Source organism: Pelobates fuscus, chromosome 3 (assembly GCF_036172605.1).
Source record: "Pelobates fuscus isolate aPelFus1 chromosome 3, aPelFus1.pri, whole genome shotgun sequence".
Classification (NCBI taxonomy): Eukaryota; Metazoa; Chordata; class Amphibia; order Anura; family Pelobatidae; genus Pelobates; species Pelobates fuscus.
In genome coordinates, this window is record NC_086319.1 from 365,377,730 (window position 1) to 365,400,202 (window position 22,473).

General features: G+C 41.9%; 1 protein-coding gene across 1 annotated transcript; it reads left to right on the plus strand.

The window, feature by feature from the left end:
* Nucleotides 1-291: 291 nt before the first annotated feature.
* Nucleotides 292-20,604, plus strand: SNX33 (sorting nexin 33). The gene is made up of 4 exons (XM_063449327.1): nucleotides 292-1,132; nucleotides 10,409-11,119; nucleotides 18,095-18,810; nucleotides 19,910-20,604. The coding sequence occupies exons 2-4, from the start codon at nucleotides 10,425-10,427 to the stop codon at nucleotides 20,161-20,163; spliced, it is 1,665 nt and encodes a 554-aa protein (XP_063305397.1). The 5' UTR covers nucleotides 292-1,132; nucleotides 10,409-10,424; the 3' UTR covers nucleotides 20,164-20,604.
* The last annotated feature ends 1,869 nt before the right edge of the window (nucleotides 20,605-22,473 follow it).

Sequence of the window (22,473 nt, forward strand, 5' to 3'; positions counted from 1 at the left end):
TGCAACTGTTTAGTGAATAAACCCCTAAATGAATGATTTTGGAATGATCTGTAGAAATGATAAGATGTACATTTTAGGAGACAAAAACCATCAACCAGTAGTTGCGTGAAAAGAACTCATTTAACAGCAGAGCAATCCATCTTTTTCCCTTTACCAGACTCCAGACTCAGGAAGGATATTTAGCTAATGATGGGAATATGGGCTGCTGCAGTAAATGGAACACCAGAGCTCATAGCTGTGAACCAGCTTGCACAAAATCCAATAAGACACATTGCACAGTGCTAGCACCTCCTATAAGAAGGAGGGATGAACAATAGGAGGGGTTTAGGATAATACAGCAGTAGCAAGAAAAGAGGGTGTTGTGAGTTTCCTAACAAGAACCCCAGAGGTCTAAAGAGATCTCCCATCCCCCATGTAGTTTGGGATGGGTATTGTCACACCCTCTGTATACCTCCATGCTGAAGGTAACTAGCCATTAACTTCCTTAGAACGCTGTGTATCAACTCTAAGAACTCTGCTGCTGGCTGGAGAGATTGCTTGGAAAATCAATTTATGTTCTTCTTGCTGGACCTTAAACTCTGATCTCTGAGACCCCTTCCCCACAGTGAGGGGTCTCCGGTCTCCCTAGAGTGCTGATCACTTTGATATACTTATTTAGGACGTTTTCCAGCCGTCCCCACGGTGTCCCTCTTTCCCCCCTCCCTCTCTCTCTGGATGTGCTGTGTTGTTCCCTGTAAGCGGAAATATATCTATTTTTTTTTTCAGGATTGAATTCCTGAGGTTCTGACTCTTTACATCACAAGGGAAGTTTGACATGTTTTTCGGCAATCAGCAAAATTGGATTCTCCCCTCTTCCTGAGCACCATGAACTCTCATTTCAACAAAGGCAGAACTGGGAAAAAACTTAGGAATCATATAGCCTAATATTTTGGATTTGTCTGGCTTATGCTTTTTTTTTTTTATATAAGATCATGGAAATTTTGAGAATTCCGCCCTTTAATTCTGGGATCTGAATGTTTTTGCTGGCAAGATCTCATCTGATCTTCTAAAATATTTTTTTTTACCGAGTACCTGGAATATTTGCACTTTTATAAAGGGTCCCTTTTGAATCAGCAGGCTGATCAGCCTTGGGGTGAGTTGCAGTTTTTTTTTTGTGTGTGTGTTTTGTGTTTTTTGTCCTGTCCTGCCTGTGTTTGGATTTAGTCCCATAAACACAGCTTGTGACTTAGTCATACCTGTTTGTGTAACTAATATGCTTTGGAAATGTATCCTGTCCCTGTGCTGTGTCCTTGTATTCTTAGTGTACAATACAGATCATTGTGTATTCAGACATTGCTGTGTTATACATTATTTATTTCATTGCCTTTATGCAGAATTCAGTAAGAGTGTAAATCTATAGGCTAGAGGATTTTTTTTAATTTTTTAATCCCTGGTTGCATTTTTCTTTTTTTTTTTTTTAGCCATATAGTTTTACAAGGCGTCAAGTGAATCCCACATGCAGGAGTCAATTATTATTTCAAAGAATTTACAGTCTGCAACAGTAAAACTCAGGAATGCAGTGAGCAGGTTTATATGTGTGGTTTACAGCTATCATGGGGTGTGTGTAGGTTTCTATAGTATAAAAAATTTAGTTATGCTTGCAATTTGTGTTTAAATAAGGGTAGGCCAAAGGTAGACCCCAAAACTGTGGCAGAGTATCTTGGGAATTGTAGTCCTCCACCTCTGGGAGCCATGTCTTTTACTCACTCCTACGTTAGGCAGTTTTATGCCTGTTAAATATTTTTTGGGGGGTTTACTGTAAGGTGCTGTGGCAAAAGTGGACACAATTCTGTAACAGCTATGTTTCCTGTTTAGATGTTTTGATTTAAAAATTTTGAGAATAAAACCCATATTTCTAGTAAAAAGCTGTAAGCAAGTTGTGGCCACCTGAATAACTCAACTGTGTTTTAGTCAGCACTTGTTATTGTTCTGCAGCTCAATATTTATTGATTAAACTCCCATATTTAATGTCTGTCAGTAAAAAAAAATGTTTACAGCAAGAATAAACGTGTACAGACCTGAAATGCTTGGTTTGTGCCTCAAACGTGCTTCATCGTAGGTATAACATGAAGGTAACTAGATTCCACCTTAAGGACCAAACTTCTGGAATAAAAGTGAATCCTGACATGTCACACATGTCATGTGTCCTTAAGGGGTTAAAGCACACTCTATGCATTCATTTGTTAAAACTCAGAGCACCATAACCACTGTGGCGCACACTGTACGTAATCAACCCATTTTATAACAGTTTGACTTTTTACCTGGGATTCACCGCACACTTCCCTGCCTCCACTACTTCAGACAAAGAGCCAGCTGTGCAGAATTAAGTTTAACAGAGCTAACGGAAGCTCCTGCTTAGGAACTTCCTGATTTTTTTTTTTATTTTTTTTTTATGGAAGTATTGGAGGCAGGGAGCAGCGACCCGTGGCACCCAGGTAATAAGTTAAACCATTCTGAAGCAATTTCACTACAACTACTTACAGTGGGGGTGCCAGGGCACTTCTGGAACTATATCCACTATAAGGCGCTATAGTCGGTAGTTGCTTGGGTTTTATACACTGAACACTGATTTAGAAAATATTTTTTTGGGCCAAAATTTCAAGGTTTTGAATATAACAGAGCTATTGAATTCTTAGGCTGTTTTCATTAAAAAACAAAAAAAAACACAATTTAGAAACTTTTCATTTCACCAAACAATACAACAGGTCCAGATTTAGTGCCATTTTCTCTTGTTTGGAATGTTGCTTTTCTAAAGGTAGTAATTAGACTTGCCGGATTCACCGTGACATCCTGGACACGTCCCTTTTTTCGTGCTAAAATTGGCTGCCATCTATTCTTTAGTATGCAGAATTCATATGCTACAGGAAGAAATTTGATTAACTAATCAATGCATTCCATTTGGAATCTCTGCTTGATTAATGAATTGACGTCTGCTTAGTAACATGTATTCTGCATGCTCCAGGCAGCATTATTCGTGTGCAAAGGCCCAACATGTGGGAGTGATATGTGTTCTGGAAACCAGTGTATCAGGTAACCTTGTGTTGCTTCTTTCCATATGGCGGTTACCTTGTGTGACGAGTTTTTCCCAAACCACTGACAAGTAAGCAGGTAAAGTGGAAGCCCTGTCTCACAATTTAAACATTTTATATAAAAGGGTATTAAGACATTTTAGGTTTCATGAACTAAACACTAAAAATTATGTGGCGGACAAATGCATGTTTCAAATATATGGAGGTCCTAAACAGGTTTTAGTCAATAAAAAGTTCCTTATATTAAAGGAACACTTAAAACCATAACAGCCAACTTACTACTCTCAGCCTGTAGTTTACACATTATTGGTGCAGTCAAAAAAGGGGTGAACTATGGGAGCTCGGGACAAAAAAAGTGGGGGAAGGTACCCGTGGACTTACAGCACCATAACAACTCTGATGAGCTGGAGTGGTTCTGATATCTGGAGTGCCTATTTAAAAGTAAAGAGAAAATAATCCACTAATTGTGTTGGGCACATTTAAAAAGAGGTCAGTGTCAAACCGCAGTGAAATATTTGAATCTTTTAGGTTAATATATTGCACGTGGCGTTAGGCCACAATAATAGGAATATGGAACTTAAGGGGAAAATGTCACTTTTTTGGAAATTACATCACTGAATAATACGTTAAAAATCACCTGTGACTTGTGTTAAAGGGACACTATAGTAACCTGAACAACTACAGCTTAATGTATTTGTTCAGGTGAGATCTATAGCTCCCTGCAGGCAATCTAATGTAAACACTGTATTTTCAGAGAAAATATAGTGTTTACATTGATTGATTGATAGGAATACCTCCAGTGGCCGTCACTCAGACGGCCACCAGAGGGACTTCCTATCATGCAGGGCCCTAAAAAGGCCCTGTACACGTCAGACGTATTAAAATACGTCTGACGTGTGCGGGAGAGAGAAGGCACTGTGTGCGCGCCTTCTCTCTCCAGCCTGTCAGCAGAGGAGAGGAGGCGGGCAAAGACCCTGAGCTGTCAGTCAGCTCAGCTCGCGGCCGCGCACACCGTGTGCCACACCATGAATGCCACCCTATGAAGTATGTACGGCGAAGCCGCGCATGCGCACAAGGGAGCAATGACGCGTCTGATTGCTCCCTGCTCGCGCCCGCCTATTTTGTCATTTTGACGAAATAGGGGGCGCGGCTTCATGAGGCTCCCGGCGCTGGAACCAGGTAAGTAAAATAAGTTACTCCAAGCACCATGACCACTTACTTCCCTTTAACTCTTCCCCTCCCCCTTACACCCTTTCCCATGTGTAGCTCTAAGGTAGATTTCAGGTACAGCCTGAATTGCAAATGTGTTGGAGAAATCGAAATCTATTCTGTGTGTGCTTTCTCTGTGCTGGCTGCCAGGTGCAAAGGTCAGTTAATAACAATGATTGACAGGAAGCTACAACGGAGGCGCCCAGTTGCAGATTAGGGAGGTGTGGATTTAAATTTTCACACCTCACAAATACATATTTGTTAAATCTAGATAAGTAAACCTACTTCTTTTTCTCTATTGACTAATCGTTAAAAGTTGCTTGACACTGCAATCATGGTGGATCCATGACACACTTATCAAGGCTGAATTTTTTTTACTTGCCAGGGCAAAATTTTCACTCGCCAAGTGCTTGTGGGAATTTTGAGCTGTGTGTATATACACCAAACACAGACCCAAATGAATCCATGTTTAAAATAAAATGAGGCAAAAATGTGATTCTTTGTTAAACTAATTTGCATATGCTCACCCAGAATCCTTTGCGGTAGTAACATCACTGCAAATTTGTGATTTCTGTAGGAAAACCAAGTCTTATGGCTTGACTGGTGTGCAGATGTTTGTGTAACATTGTATTAAAGGGACTCTCCAGTGCCAGGAAAACAATCCGTTTTCCTGGCACTGCAGGTCCCCTCTCCCTCCCACTCCCATCCCCGTTTGCTGAAGGGGTGAAAACCCCTTCAGTCACTTACCAGATGCAGCGACATGTCCCACGTTGCTGCTCCTCCCCTTCATTACATCAGCCGGCAGGAGAAACTGATCCCGCCCACCGGCTGGGTAGACCTAATGCGCATGTGCGGCAATGCCGCGCATGCGCATTAGACCTCTCTCCTTAGGAAAGCATTGAAAATGCTTTTCAGTTCTTTCTTATGGGGATTTTAGCGACACTGGAGGTCCTCACACAGAGTGAGGAAGTCCAGTGACGCTATAGCACATATAATCTGTGCTATGATCCCGGGAAGTGCCCTCTAGTGGCTCTCTAGTAGACAGCCACTAGGGGAGGACTTAACCCTGCAAGGTAATTATTGCAGTTTATGAAAACTGCAATAATTACATTTGCAGGGTTAAGGGTAGTGGGAGTTGGCACCCAGACCACTCCAATGGGCAGAAGTGGTCTGGGTGCCTGGAGTGTCACTTTAACTATCCGTAGACTTCAGGTGGAAGGGGTTTTTAATCACATTTTTCTCCCCACCATAACCTTTTTGTTTTTTGCTATAAAAAAAATCTATCTATCTATCTATAATACAATGTTAAACAAACATCTGCACACCAGTCAAGCCATAAGACTTGCTTTTCCTACAGAAATCACAAATCTGCAGTAATGTTACTACCGCAAAAGATTCTGGGTGGGGATATACAAATTGGCTTAAAGGGACACTATAGTAACCTGAACAACTACAGCTTAATGTATTTGTTCAGGTGAGATCTATAGCTCCCTGCAGGCAATCTAATGTAAACACTGTATTTTCAGAGAAAATACAGTGTTTACATTGATAGGAATACCTCCAGTGGCCGTCACTCAGACGGCCACCAGAGGGACTTCCTATCATGTATGGCCCTAAAAAGGCCATGTACATGTCAGTCGTATTTAAATACGTCTGTCGTGTGCAGGAGAGAGAAGGCACTGTGTGCGTGCCTTCTCTCTCCTGCCTGTCAGCAGAGGAGAGGGCAGAGGAGAGGGGGCAGGCAAAGACAGCGAGCCAGTCAGTCATGAATGCTGCCCTATGAAGTGTGTGCGCATGTGTTGCGAAGCCGCGCATGCGCACAAGGGAGCAATGGAAGTGTCTGATTGCTCCCTGCTCGCGCCCTCCTATTTCGTCATTTCACGAGGCTCCCGGCGCTGGAACCAGGTGAGTTGAAAGGGCTGCCTGGAGTGTCCCTTTAACAAAGAATCACATTTTTGCCTCATTCCATTTTAAACATGGATTCCTCTGAGTCTGTGTTTGCTGTATACAACAAGCTTTGAAACACAACTTAGGAAAAGAAGCAAAGCCAGTGAACCACTCATGGACAGCTGTTTCATTGTTAATGCAAATCATCAGCATGAGGTTGGTTACTGGTTTGTTATTGAGGCTTGGTAGTGCTTGGGAAGCAAAAACCAAAAATGTTATGGTGGGGAAAAATTGTGATTGGAAACTCCTTCCATCTGAAGTCTGTGGATTACATATATAATTAAAGGGACCCTATAGTCACCAGAACAACTACAGCTTATTGAATTTGTTCTGGTGAGTAGAATCATTACCTTCAGGCTTTTTGCTGTAAACACTGTCTTTTCATAGAAAATGCAGTGTTTACATTACAGCCTAGTGATAACTTCACTGGTCACTCTTTACATAGCTGTTAGAGACAGGGCCGGTGCCAGGATTTTTGGGTACATAGGCGAAGATGCATTTTTCCGCCCCCCCTCTAAAATTAACATCTTCACCTATGTGCCTCCTAACCAGCCCCTCCCTCTTCCCCGTCCCTTAGTGTTCCTCTCCCCTCCCCCCTCCTTTCCCTGTCCCTTGGTTTTTCTCTCCCCTCCCCTCTCTGTCCCTTGGTGCACCCCCCACCTCTTAGCGGTCACACTCCCCTTCCTGGTATGCCTCCTACCTGTCTTGTAGCGTTGCGGAGCAGACCCTCTACAGGAGCTTCAGTTTTCTGTAGCTGGCTGGACTGACAGGAAGTGCTCTCTCAGTGACCAGGTACAGGAAACAGAAGCTCCTGTACTGCGCTCCGCCACGCTACACTCACTAACAGCCACACACACTCAATGACAAACACACAGACGTCACTGACAGACACAGACTCACTGATCTGACACACACTCATTCATTGACAGGCACACACTCAATCACAAACATAATCTCACTGATTTGACAGACACTCACAAACACACACTCACACACTGACAGACACACACATTCATACAATCATTCACAGACACACACATACACACACACACACACTCACAGACAAACACATACACAGACACACACTCACAGACAAACACATACACACACACATACACACACACATACACACACACAGACACACACTCACACATACACACACTCACACATACACAGACACACACTCACAGACACACACTCACAGACACACACTCACAGACACACACTCACAGACACACACTCACAGACACACACTCACAGACACACACTCACAGACACACACTCACAGACACACACTCACAGACACACACTCACAGACACACACTCACAGACACACATACAGACACACACACACATACAGACACACACACACATACAGACACACACACACACATACAGACACACACACACACATACAGACACACACACACACATACAGACACACACACACACATACAGACACACACACACACATACAGACACACACACACACATACAGACACACACACACACATACAGACACACACACACACATACAGACACACACACACATACAGACACACACACACACATACAGACACACACACACACATACAGACACACACACACACATACAGACACACACACATACAGACACACACACTCACAGACACACACACTCACAGACACACACACTCACAGACACACACACTCACAGACACACACTCACAGACACACACACTCACAGACACACACACACATACACTTTCAGACACACACACACAGACACACATACTCACAGACACACATACACTTTCAGCCACACACTCACAGACACACACAGACACACACATACACTCACACATACACTTTCAGACACACACAGACACACATACACTCACACATACACTTTCAGACACACACACACTCACACATACACTTTCAGACACACACACACACTCACACATACACTTTCAGACACACACACACACTCACACATACACTTTCAGACACACACACACACTCACACATACACTTTCAGACACACACACACTCACACATACACTTTCAGACACACACACACTCACACATACACTTTCAGACACACACAAATTAATAATAAATATCCACCCAGCCTCCCTACCTGGAGAGAGCTGGTGTGGATGTGTCCCTGGGGTCCAGTGGGGCTTCAGTGCAGCGAGCGGCAGCAGTTCTAATGAGAGGCGGCGAGGGAGCTCTAACCTGTCTGCTCTGCTCCCTCGCGGGCTGTCTGCTGATGCCGGGAGCCGGAATATGACGTCATATTCCGGCTCCCACAGAATCAGCACACAGCGCGCGAGGGAGCAGAGCAGACAGGTTAGAGCTCCCTCGCCGCCTCTCATTAGAACTGCTGCCGCCCGCCGGGGGTCCAGAAGGTGACCTGGCAGGAGGGAGCGCTTCCCTCCTGCCGGTCACCGAAATCTTGCGCCCCCAGAGCCGGTGCGCCCTAAGGCGGCCGCCTGTGCCGCCTTATGGATGCGCCGGCCCTGGTTAGAGATCCTTCTGGGGTCATGGCTGCTTAAAATGCATCCAAACATTCAGTGTCTCTATCCTCTGCATGCAGACATTGAAGTTTCCTCATAGAGATTCATTGATTCAATTCATCTCTATGCGGAGAGTCTGATTGGCCAGGGCTGTGTTTGAATCATGCTGGCTCTGCCCCTGATCTGCCTCCTTGTCAGTCTCAGCCAATCCTATGGGGAAGCATTGTGATTGGATCAAGCTACCACTTCTGATGATGTCAGGAGACTACCTGTTTTTCTGAGTCCCACAGCATGCAGCGTTACAGCTTCAGGCTTGAATACAGTAGGATTTTTACTATATTTATGGAGGCATGAGGGGCCCAGGGGGGCTAGATGGTGGTTTTAACACTATAGGGTCAGGAATACATGTTTGTATTCCTGACCCTATAGTGATCCTTTAAAGGGGGAAAAAAAACGTTATTATTTTTTTTTTTTTTTTTTTCAAATAAACATATGGTATGTTTTTATTAAACAAAATAAGAAGTAATTTTTGACTGTGGTGTTTTTTGTGTTTTTTTTTTTAAATGTATTATTATTATTTATTATTATTATTATTATTATTATTATTATTATTATTATTATTATTATTATTATTATTAGTTTCTTGTGGCCAGGTGTATACTGTGTGCTGTATAGTATCCATAAGGAACTAGATAAATAAATTGTGCAAAGAGGTTTATGACACTCATTGAAAGTAAAGGGAGGATCTGATTTGACTAAGCCACTTGCTGATCCTTTAGGATGTCATTGCCGAAGCTGCAACGCCTATTGATTTGCAACATGTGAGAGACCTTGAAAAGGGAATTAAAAAAAAAAAAAAAAAAAAAAAAGTATGCATTTATTTTTAATTTATACGATCTCCATAATGTATTAAAAAGAAATCTGCTCCAGCTTACAATTAGCTTGAAAATTAATATTTTTTTTTTTTTTTAAATTTTCAGTGAACATTTTGATGTGTGTATGTACGCATATATGCGTTTGCAAACAATATATTAAAAATAATACAAAATAAAAAGCCGCTTCTTTTGGAAGTGTTTCTACAGTGAAACCGTACGCCCCATAACATTCTATGGCATTGCTGAGCTTCTCTTATAATCCTTGCCCAGTGTGTTCATTATTGGTAGAGCAGAGTATTCTTTGAATTATAGTTGAGCTCTTTTCTTTCTGTTGTTAAAATTTGACAATTCAATTACAACTCCCTCCTTCTCTGTCACTTGTGTTGGTACAAGTACTTGTATGGGCTAAGAGACGCATAGCTTCTCCCATGACACGTTTGAGTGCTGTGGTGACTCGAGAGCTTATATCTGCACTTAAGACGCAAGTTACTTATTCACTAAACTCAGGATTTTCATGAATTGAAAAACTGAGGCATAAATCCGAAAAGATTTAGCAACTTATCCCATTTGTGTTTATTTTAGCCAATATTTGGGGATTCGTGAATTACACTCCGTGTCTGTAGTTAAACATTGTGAGGGCAAAGTAGGTGAACTGAAATTGGAATTGGAATTTTGTTTCCAATTTTGCTATTTGTGGCCTAAAATTTAAAATGTACTTTTGAATGACCCTGATAGTCTAGATTTGTCTATATTTGTGAGCTATTGTTTCTGGGATATTTGTGTAATGTCTTCCCATTTAATGTTGCAGATTTGTGCCTGCTGTCATGGCTCTCAAGGCCCGTGCGCTCTACAGTTTTCAGAGTGAGAACAAAGAGGAGATTGACATTGTGGAGAATGAGGAGTTGAACTTGCTCAGTGATGTGTCCCTCGACGGATGGCTTCAGGGGACAAACAGCCGTGGTCAGACAGGTCTCTTTCCTGCATCCTATGTGGAGATCGTACGCCCACGCTCTGAATCTGTGCAGGTAGATTACTCAAGGCACCAGTCAAGCTACACCGATACCAACACTACCACCGCCACCCACCATGGCAGTTATGATGACGATGAAGAGGATGATGATGACTGGGACGATTGGGATGATGGGCAGTCTGTAGCAGAAGAACCCACTGGCTCTAACGGAGTGCCCCATAGTCAGCCACCACGCCATAATTACCCCAGGCCAGAGAATGCACACCGGCCACGGCCCCAACTAGAGCGTCAGGACAGTGTGGCTAGTGGTAAAAGGGGAAGTGTAGTAGGTCGAAACTTAAACAGATTTTCTAGTTTTGTGAGATCTGGTGTGGAAGCCTTTGTACTTGGCGATGTGCCCCAGTTCGGTAGAGTTGGTGAAACCCATCTAATAGAAATGGGAAGCAAAGGGCCACAGTGGAAGGGGAGCCCTTATCCTTTCAATTGCTCCGTGGAGGAACCAACCAAACAGACCAAGTTCAAAGGAATCAAGAGTTACATATCTTACAGGTGAGGACCCAGACGGCGGATCAGGAGTTTTTACACTTGTACCTGTGCTGTATGGTACAAACAAAGTATTATTTGAATGATGATTTTGCCTAAAAAAAAAAAATATATATATATATAACCATCGTTACAACTAAAATGTAATTAAAAACTATAACACTGAAACAGGCAACTGGTTTAGCAAACAGACCTCTCCCAGACAAGGAATAAACTCTGCCAATCAGGGACCTCACATTCTAAGGAGGGTTATACTACAGTATATGTAGGACACAAGTATAGAGGGGTAGCTTACTAAACCGATAACGGCTAAACTTTGGCTTCTATCAGTTTATGTAACGTTTTGTGAACCAGACTGTGTGCACTATTGTGCTATGCTGCAAGACCTGAGACAGAGAATATTGGCGTAATGTCTCCAAGGACAACACCCTCAATACTGTGGTTTAAGGGAAGCTCTAAGCACCATAACCTCTATATATTGTTCTGTAGTGGTTATGGTGCCAGGACTGCCCTGGTGCACCCACCCCTGAATGTAAATGGTCAATTAGTTGAACAACTGTTTGATAATTTACCTGGGGTCTGTTGGGCATGGACCCCAGGTAAATTGGGTTTTGTTACTTGCATTGTGGGGCGCCAGGGTACCCATGGCATCATTACCACTACAGCACACTGTAGTGGTTATGGTGGTTGGAATGTTTTATTAAAGAGAACTATATATAGTGTAATCTCCATAATGTGCAAATTAGAAGAACGTTATATTCCAGATAGCTGGAATGAGTGTTCTGCAGGGATTTATTAAAATCTACCACTGCAAGCATTTGTACATTTAGAGGACAGTATGTGCCTAATAAAACACATGCATTTTTTGTTTTGTTTCATTTCATAATACAACAATCTTATTCTTCATGGTGTCTGGAAAGTGCTTTGTAGGATTAAAACATGCTATAAACGTAGTTGTATTGGTTCCGTTTCTCCCCTTGATCCAAAAGTTGGCACAACACATACTGATTTACAAATAAAAATGAGGTTATTTGGATCATCAGTTCTTCATTCCTAAAATGTGATATGTTAAAATGAGTCTAACTTAAATATCACTCCCACCACTTAAAGGGACACTTTAGTCTCCTGAAGAACTTTAGCTTAATGAAGCAGTTTTGGTGTATAGAACATGCCCCTGCAGCCTCACTGCTCAATCCTCTGCCATTTAGGAGTTAAATCCCTTTGTTTATGAACCCTAGTCACACCTCCCTGCATGTGACTTGCACAGCCTTCCATAAACACTTCCTGTAAAGAGAGCCCCATTTAGGCTTTCCTTATTGCAAGTTCTGTTTAATTAAGATTTTCTTATCCCCTGCTATGTTAATAGCTTGCTAGACCCTGCAAGAGCCTCCTGTATGTGATTAAAGTTCAATTTAGAGATTGAGATACAATTATTTAAGGTAAATTACATCTGTTTGAAAGTGAAACCATTTTTGTTTTCATGCAGGCTCTGTCAATCATAGCCAGGGGAGGTGTGGCTAGGGCTGCATAAACAAACAAAGTGATTTAACTCCTAAATGACAGTGAATTGAGCAGTGAAATTGCAGGGGGATGATCTATACACTAAAACTGCTTTATTTAGCTAAAGTAATTTAGGTGACTATAGTGTTTCTTTAATATATCTTGGTAAAGGCTAAACATCTCTGCTTTAAATAGGTATTTAATTGTCACATGCTTTTTGTTTGTTTTTTCTTTACTGCTGGGCTGAGATCCGCAGAAACAGTTTGATGCCAGCATTTAAAACATTCCTCCCATGTTCTGGTAATATTTTCACAACCCATCCTTACAAACCTGGAACTAAATGGAAGCCCTAGAATGAACCCATTGAGTGCTTGGCGAGGCAGAAATATATTGCACTTTATCTAACTATAGAAAGATTTACTACTAAGTTTTTATTTCAATAGAGAAGAGCTTAATTGGTTATTAAAGCATCTCTGTCACTTTAATCCACATATTTGGATAATCCTAAAAGCAGCCTTTATTAAGTGTTCTTGCATAGCAAGACCACTTACTGTTATCTAACACATATATTATTATTATTATTATAGCCAAATTTACCACCCTAACTCCTCCCACAGTTTTTACACTACATAGACCGTAATATACCGAAACGTGCAGATTGTTCACGATTGGATTGCTATTACTTTGTGGAACGTTTCGCCAAATGGTAAACTGCCACCACTCCTTCATTTTCAAGCCCACCTACACAAATCTTATATCGAAACGTTCAGCTATCCCTGCTGCCACTAGAAATGTCCACGGCTAAGCCATAGTCCGGATAGTTTTCACAATATGACCATTTGTTTGCAACTCACGCAGTCCATTGACATTCATTGAAACCTCACTCTAGCCAGCTCAAACTTGAAGGGCAATTTCTAAACTGGGACTGTGCCATCATTGTTAATATCTCAGAGACATACTCCACAATACACTCCACAATAAAAAATAAATCACTATTTACTAGATATACCCCCAAATGTAATAATATAATTATGGTTTTTTTTTTTTTTATTGGGTTATATCTAAACCAAAAGTTGCTGTTTTTATTGTAAACATGGCCTTTTCAGAAAAAAAAAATATTCAAAACTCATGCACGGACTTACTATAATCACCAGAACACCTACATTAAGCTGTAGTTGTTTTGGTGACTATAGTGTCCCTTTAAGATGCGATACTCCTTAGGTGAAATGCTTTGTGGGTGTGGAATGGTCCTTTTTAAAGGAATGCACACTGATCAGCCACAACATTACAACCACTGACAGGTTAAGTGAATAACATTGATAATATTGTTACAGAGGCACGTGTCAGACGTGAGATATATTAGGCAGTCAGTTATTTAATCTTATGCGTTGGAAGCAGGAGAAATTTACAAGCGAAAAGATCTGCGTGACTTTTTGACTTGAGCCAAATAGTGATGACTAGAATATTGGGTCAGAACATCTCCAAAACGGCAAGTTTAGTGGGGAGTTCCTGATATGCAGTAGTTAGTACCTGCCAGAAGTGGTGCAAGGAGGGACAGACGGTGAACCGGTGTCCGGGTCATGGGCGTCTTGTGATTCTCACAATATAAAGCTCTTCGCTGTAGGATTGTAGGATTGAATGAAGGTTAGCCAATCTGGTCCTATCGCGAAGAAGAGCTACTGTAGCTCAAATTGCTGAAAAATGTAATGTTGGTCATGACAGAAGGGTGCATCTCAGTTTGTGTATGGAGCTGCGTAGCTGCAGGACTGTAAGAGTGGTCATGGTGACCCTGGATCACTGCCGAAATTGCCTTCAAAGGGGACTTGAGTGTCAGTACTGAACCATGAAGCAGTGAAAGGAGGTTGCCTGGTCTGATGAATCGCGTTTTGTTTTAGATCAGGTGAATGGCTGAGTGTGTGTGCATCATTTACCTGGGGAAGAGATGGTAGCAGGATGGACTATGGGAAGAAGGCAGGCCGGCAGAGGCAGTGTTATGATTTGGGTCCTGGCATTCATGTGGATGTCACTTACCACCTAAACGTACCACCTACCTAGAGATTGTTGCAGGCCACATAGACCCCTTCATAGCAGTGGTGTTCACTGATCCATGTCGCAACATGCAGGAATTTAAGAATCTGCTGCTAATGTTTTTGTACCCGATACCACAGGACACGTTCAGAGGACTTGTGAAGTCCATGCCTCAATGCATCAGGGCTGCTTTGGGGACCTACACGATATTAAGCAGGTGATTTTAATGCTGTGGCTGTTCATTGTATACTAGATACAGATTAAGGAACCATGCAACAGCCCTCCCACGTTAAAATTGAGTGTAGGACCCACCAATTTTGGGGTAGTGGTGGACTTTAGATGATATGGTCATATCCCCATATTTGTTTGCTGAGATGGATGACTTTCAGTAGTCATGTAAAACTGTGTATTTGTGTGCGTACCTTAATCTGTATTTTGTTTAAATGCAAGTCTCTACGGAGACACCAAGTTCATGTTCCTGATGTGCCCCCAATTCCCTTTCTTTTTCAGTGTATACTGGGTGTCAGTGTGTGGATTTAAGGGTATATGTACACTGGGTGTCAGTTTGTGAAATGTAGGGGTGCAGGTATAGTAGGTGTCAGTGTAATTCTACAGGTGTATGTAAGGTGTATGTAAGCCTATGTGTAGAATATATAATATACGTGTTTTGCACCTCTTTACCTTTCCATGTAGTTTGTCTACCTCCTAAACATTGCCAACTCTATACATTACGTGCCTGGCTAACCTCTCATCCTGGCTCCTTCCTTTTAATTGTGGATTTAAAGGGTTAAAAGCCTAAACACCCCCTCTCCCAAATAAGCCATGAAGGTGTGCCAAAACCTACCAGCACTACCCTGTGTTCTCAATTACTCGTGACCACCATCGGGACTTTCAATCAGGCATCTTGAGTTACCTTTTTAAATGTATGCCTACTCAAACAGTGTAATACAATCATTGGTAACTTGATAACCTTCACAGGAATTGTGGCTCTGCTAGAACCGGATCCGAAATAATTCAAAGTAATTAGTAATTTAATTTCTGGAAAATCCTGAGCTATGCTTAATACAAAAATTACACACAAGGACCTGTCCGGCTCGGGCACAATACAGAAGCTCCGGTTTTACTTTATCAAAGAGACCATACAGTGAGATTCTCATCATTTTCATTTTTTAAAAACATTTTTTTTATATGCTTGTTGTTTTTCTTATTCTTGGGTTCTGGGAGTTTAAAGGCTTCTACGCAGTATCTTAGTTGTTACTAGAGCTGCACTCTACTGGACAGAGTTCTGGATAGTTCACCTGAAATCGGCTAAAGCTACTCCCCCCCCCCCCCCCCAACATAGGGGTTATTCTATAATTATCTCTATATGTACATGTGAAACAAAGGGACTTTCTTCTGATGCAGTACCTTAGCATAACAATAGCACGTAGTTAACCCCTTAAGGACACATGACATGTGGGACACGTCATGATTCCCTTTTATTCCAGAAGTTTGGTCCTTAAGGGGTTAAAGGGACACTATAGGCACCTAGACCACTCAGCTCATTGTCAGACATTGCAGTTCCAGAGAGAGTGTGATGTTTACATTGCAGCACTAAGTCGGCCTACAGTGTCTGTGTACCAGACAGCCACTGGAGGCACTTCCTAAATCGAAAAACAGACCTTGGTGTGTTTATCGAAAAACTGTGACTGACGCTGGACGTCCTCACACTCTAGGAAAGCATTGATTAGCTATTTACAAATAGCCAAGTACTTTCATTGACTACGAACCTAGAAATTAATCAACAGGTCGATGTACAACTTCTTTGTCCAGCGACGAGCAGGCGCTAATGTGCATGCGCGGCATTTGCAGCGCATGCACATTAGCGCCTGCTCGTCGCTGGACAAAGAGAAGTTGTACATCGACCTGTTGATTAATTTCTAGGTTCGTAGTCAATGAAAGTACTTGGCTATTTGTAAGGGATCTCTTCTAGTTTCTCATGCTGCCATCTTTAAAAAAAAAAAAAAAAAAAAAAAACACAATAAATGAATGTATGGTCTCTAAATTGAAGTGGAAGCCACATCGTGACTACTATTCACTTTTTAAATTGTGATCGCTTAACTATATCTCATATACCTCTGTCCTGCAGAGGTTTCTGGATATACAGAACTCTCCCATTGTGAACACTGAGAGACATTGGATTGGTTGAGAAAACTCAGCCAATCTCAGGGTCTAACAATAAACACACATCATGCAGGAATCATTATCGTTGTTAGTTTTATTAAATTATTATTATTATTTTTTTTTAATACATTTCCTCCATAGTTCATTCATCAGGGCAGTTGACTTGCCTGGGATGTCAATTTCATGTAAATATTTGTATACTCCTCTACGAATGTACACACTGAATTATGGAGCTTATTTACTAAACACCAGATTGTTGTGAATTGCAAGATGCTAAAGTGTGATATTTGTCCTATGTGTGGACATGGAGGGTTTGTTGAAAATTGTGTGTTTTGTGGGTGTGCTGTTTGTGCAATCACAGCATTAGAATAAGAGCAGTTGGTGTGTCACTATGAATTGCAAAGAACAATGGGTGTGGGAGACTGTGCATTCAAAGGAAACTACAGCATGCTTTCTGTGTCAAAATGCCATACAGCAGGTTGCGTGACAAAACTCCTTTTTGTCTGCCAGTGTCACCTGGGATGGTGGGCATCTGTCGTTCTAAGTTGACACATGCACATCTCAATTAGTTTGCAACGATCTATAAGGCTATGGTTCCTGCAGCGTTGGAAGTTCATACTGTTAATAGTTGAGTAATAAAAAAAGGGTAATTTAGTGACTAAATTAGCTACTGGTATCAAGTAAAATATTTGCGTGATCGAACTCTGGAATTAAACTGTACCTGCACCCCTCAATTCCAAAACCCACATTCTTTGTTATATTTTGGATACATTGATAGTTCTGTTACGACCTTGTGTTTCTGCTATTGAGAAAGTAAAACCCTACACTCGTAACAAGATGTTTACAAAGCAATTGAAACAAGTCCTGCTTATCTTCCACATTGCTTCTTCACTGTCTTTCAAAATTCAGACAAACACAGTTTTCTACTAAAGCTCCATTCTGTCCGTTTACATTTCTGCAGAAACCACTCTACAACCACTCTTTTTTTAGGTCACACTTCATAGATGTATTCTAGAAGCTGAGGAGGAGGGATAGTTTGGGGGTCTTTGTTTTTCAGACTCCTTGGAGAATAGTATGTTTTGCATTCTGATAAGTTCCATAGCAATCTAGACAAATACCCTTAATTATGATCTATATTTATTTTGCCTTTACCCTGTTATATATGATCCTTATGTGACAAAAATAGTTTGTTTCAATGCTGCCACTTTCAATCCACTCTGCAATATAATAACTCTACTTATAATAATAATAATAATAATAATAGACATTTCTCTCTTCTGGGTTTTACAGACTGACTCCAGACCACACAAATTCACCAGTATACCGACGCTACAAGCATTTTGATTGGCTCTACAACCGCCTGCTTCACAAATTTACAGTTATCTCTGTTCCCCATTTACCGGAGAAGCAGGCAACAGGTCGATTTGAAGAGGACTTCATTGAGAAGCGCAAACGCAGGCTGGTTTTATGGATGAACCACATGACAAGTCACCCAGTTCTCTCCCAGTATGAAGCTTTCCAGCATTTTCTGAGCTGTCGAGATGATGAGAAACAGTGGAAGGCTGGAAAGAGGCGAGCGGAGCGTGATGAAATGGTTGGAGCCAGCTTCTTACTAACACTACAAATCCCTAGTGAGCATCAGGATCTCCAGGATGTAGAGGAACGAGTTGATGTATTTAAAGCCTTCTCCAAGAAGATGGATGAGAGTGTACTCCAGATGAGCGGTGTAGTTTCTGAACTGGCTCGTAAGCATTTGGGTGGCTTTCGGAAGGAATTCCAAAGGCTAGGAGGTGCTTTACAAGGCCTCAGCACCTCCTTCCAGTTAGATCCTCCTTATGGCTCAGAACCGCTAGTGAGCGCCATATCTCACACTGGGCAAACTTATGAAAAAGTTGGGGAGATGTTTGCCGAACAGCCCAAGTATGACCAATTTCGTCTACTAGACACTCTGTCCTTGTACCAGGGCTTACTATCCAATTTTCCCGATATCATTCACCTACAGAAAGGTATGTCCTGAGCCTTTTGTCTGCTGCATAAAACTTTTTGTAGTTTGTAAGTGATCAAACATTGGCCAGGGAAATATACTTAATGAAGGTGATAACTGTATTGACCAACTAAAGCCGTCATATTTAGTGCCCTTAATCACTAATCCCAACAGTGGGTAGATTATAGAAGCTAAAAACGTTAATGTCTTCATGTTACTCATGACTGCCTCCACTGATATCAGCCTCCAGTTACTATTTACCGTTTTGTAAACTGGACAAAAATGGCACAGTTTGTCAATCGCCATAGCAATCACCACTACAATTTTTTTTTGCGCTACCCTTTTTATGTCTGCAATAGTAGTACATGAGTGTGCTAGGAAATGATACGTAACGCTTCCAAGATAAGAATGTGAAAATTGCTGTCTAACTCCATATTTCCGATTGCATCCAAAAGCAAGCTAGACTTATAGTCAAAGGTTGCACTAAAAAAAAGCGTCCCTGAGTTCAAAGTAAGTGAGGCAGGAAACCCCCCCAGATGTCTGCTTGATAGTTGAGAGGAGTTGCTGAGATGTTTTATAAAAAATACTGATTTCTCAAGATATTTGCACTTTTTTCCCCCCACTTTTTATTTACGTTAAGGGAGCAGTACAATGCAGAATCAAAATGCAGTTGGTCCAAAGGTATTGCACCTAAATCTGCATTTTTGGTATCGGGAAGGAAGGTAAACAACCCTCAACAATGAACATAGAATAGAACCAGAAAGAAAGGGGAAATGACTAAGAATAAGGAAGAGATAGCGAAATTTGCACTTTTATAAACTAAACCTGCATGGACATGCAGTTAACATTCTAAAGCACCTCCATCTGTTTGGCTATGATGTAGATTATGCATTAAGTGAGTTGGTGGAGTGATAATGTAACCATAAGGACCGAGAATCAATAGATATTTCCGCAATTTCAAAGTGAAGGTTCCATTTTAGGCAAAAATGTTAATTCTATGTGGAATTCACACTTTGATGAATAACCTTGTCTGAGAAGAAGTAATTGTAGTAAGAAATGAAAGGTAATTAATATAGACATGTAAGGACCTGATTTAACCCCTTTCTTGTTTGTTTTGAAAGGAGCGTTCGCTAAGGTAAAGGATAGCCAAAGGATGAGTGACGAAGGGCGGATGGAACAGGACGAGGCAGATGGCATACGCAAGCGCTGTCGTGTGGTGGGCTTTGCTTTGCAGGCGGAGATTAACCATTTCCACCAGAGAAGGCTGCTGGACTTTAAGCAAGCACTCCAAAATTACCTGAAGGAGCAGATCATCTTCTACCGCAGGGTGAGCGACGAGCTGGAGAAGACCCTACACAAATATGATTCCCTGTGACCTTAGGGTTGAGCAGAGCGAACATTTCCAGAACAAGCTGGGGATTTTTACTATTTGGGTCAAAAACTTTAATGGATTATGACTTTATACCAGCCACAGTATGATGATTGGTCGGGTGTATTTACCATTGGATTCTTCCTCTTCAGATACACCATCTCTTTCTATATGTTTATATTCATTCCAAGATGTCTCTTTAGATTAATCCTCTAATAGTAGATGGCCCCACAGGAAGGGGCACATCAAACACGGGAAGACTGATCTTGTAAGTTGTTACACATGGACTCTGTTTAACCTCCTCTAGGGCCCAAGCACTGTGGTCCTGAAAAGTTTGGGTGTGAGTTTAGAGATGATTTATTCTCTGGTGTTTGTATTTGTAAATGTATATTTTGACGGGTTCTGCTGTGTAACAAAAGCAATAATAAATCAAAGCTTTATATTTTACCATGGTTGGAGTATGTGCCAAGAACTATTTGGGACTTTAAATCCTATCATTTTTTGGGGGGTGAAGATTGTTAAGTGATTTATTGTTGGCAGCCTATCAGCCCCAGCTTAAAATGCACTTCCCTCTCGCTATGGTCCTCTTCAACCCATCGTTTCTGAAAAGTTTTCTTGTAATTGTCCTATTTATACTTAAATTCCCCCCCCCCCCCTCTAATAATATTGTAAAGCGCAACGGAATCTGTTGCCGCTATATGAATGGCGATAATAATAATATGAAAGTTCCTGGTGGGCCAATCCAGAAGCTCCCTTACATCTCCCCAACCCACGGTCCTGCCATCTCCGTTCCGCAGTCCATGAAGACATTTTTATAACTAGTGCCATTGATCTAGAATTTGCCCCCCAGCCCATTGGAGAGGGCAGGACTGTGGGATGTGTTAAAGAAAATCTGGAAATTTTCTTGCGCCCCATTGAACCCTGCACTTGTTGGTACCTGCTCCCCTTTTGCAACACCTCTGCTTCCTGGCCCCCATACCATTTCCCCTCTGCTGTACGTTATCAATACAAATACTCATTTGCCCAATATTTAGCCCGCAGACCCTGGGGGAAACTCTGTTATGTAAGCCCCTTTTAATATTTTCCTTTTTATTATTATTATTATTGCCATTTATATAGCGCCAACAGATTCCGTAGCGCTTTACAATATTTTGAGAGGGGGGATGTAACAATAAATAAGACAATTACAAGAAAACTTACAGGAATAATAGGTTGAAGAGGACCCTGCTCAAATGAGCTTACAGTCTATAGGAGGTGGGGTATTAGATACATTAGGATAGGAAATATCAAGTAGGAGTGAAGCAGAGCTGGAGGAGAGAGCAAAGCACTATCCCATAGGAGAGCAAGAGACAGGTATGTAAGGGAGAGATTACTCTGGGAGGCCATACGCTTTCCTGAAGAGATGGGTTTTAAGGCCCTTCTTAAATGATTGAAGACTAGGGGAGAGTCTGATGGCAGTAGGCAAGTTATTCCATAGGAGAGGAGCCGCCCGTGAGAGGTCCTGCAAGCGTGAGTTGGCCGTACGGGTGCGAGCAGCGGTCAGGAGGTGGTCGCGGGCAGAGCGGAGGGTACGAGGAGGGGCATACCTCTGGATCAGTGAAGAGATATAAGAGGGGCTGGAATTGTTCAGTGCTTTAAATGTATGGGTTAGCACTTTGAATTGACTCCTATAGGATACAGGGAGCCAATGTAAGGACTGGCAGAGGGGCGAGGTGTGAGAGGCCCGACTGGATAGGAAAATCAGTCTAGCTGCAGCATTCATTACAGACTGTAGCGGGGCAGTACGGCTTTTGGGGAGACCAATCAGGAGAGGGTTACAGTAATCCATGCGGGAAATTACTAGAGCATGGACAAGCTCCTTGGTAGCATCTTGCGTAAGAAAAGGGCGGATGCGGGCTATGTTTTTGAGTTGGAACCTACAGGACTTGGCAACAAACTGGATGTGAGACTCAAAGGTGAGACCAGAGTCAAGTATGACGCCAAGACAGCGCGCTTGTAGGGATAGACTTATGTGGATATCACTGACTTGAAGGGAGAGTGAGAGAGGAGGATCAGTATTAGGAGGAGGAAAGACAAGGAGTTCAGTTTTAGAGAGGTTAAGTTTGAGAAAGCGTGACGACATCCAGTCAGAGATGGAAGAGAGGCAAGCAGTGACACGTTGCAGGACGGCCGGGGAGAGGTCCGGTGAGGAGAGGTATATCTGAGTGTCATCAGCGTACAGGTGGTAGTTGAATCCAAAAGAGGCAATAAGTTTTCCAAGAGAGGCAGTATAAAGAGAAAATAGAAGGGGACCAAGGACAGAGCCTTGGGGAACTC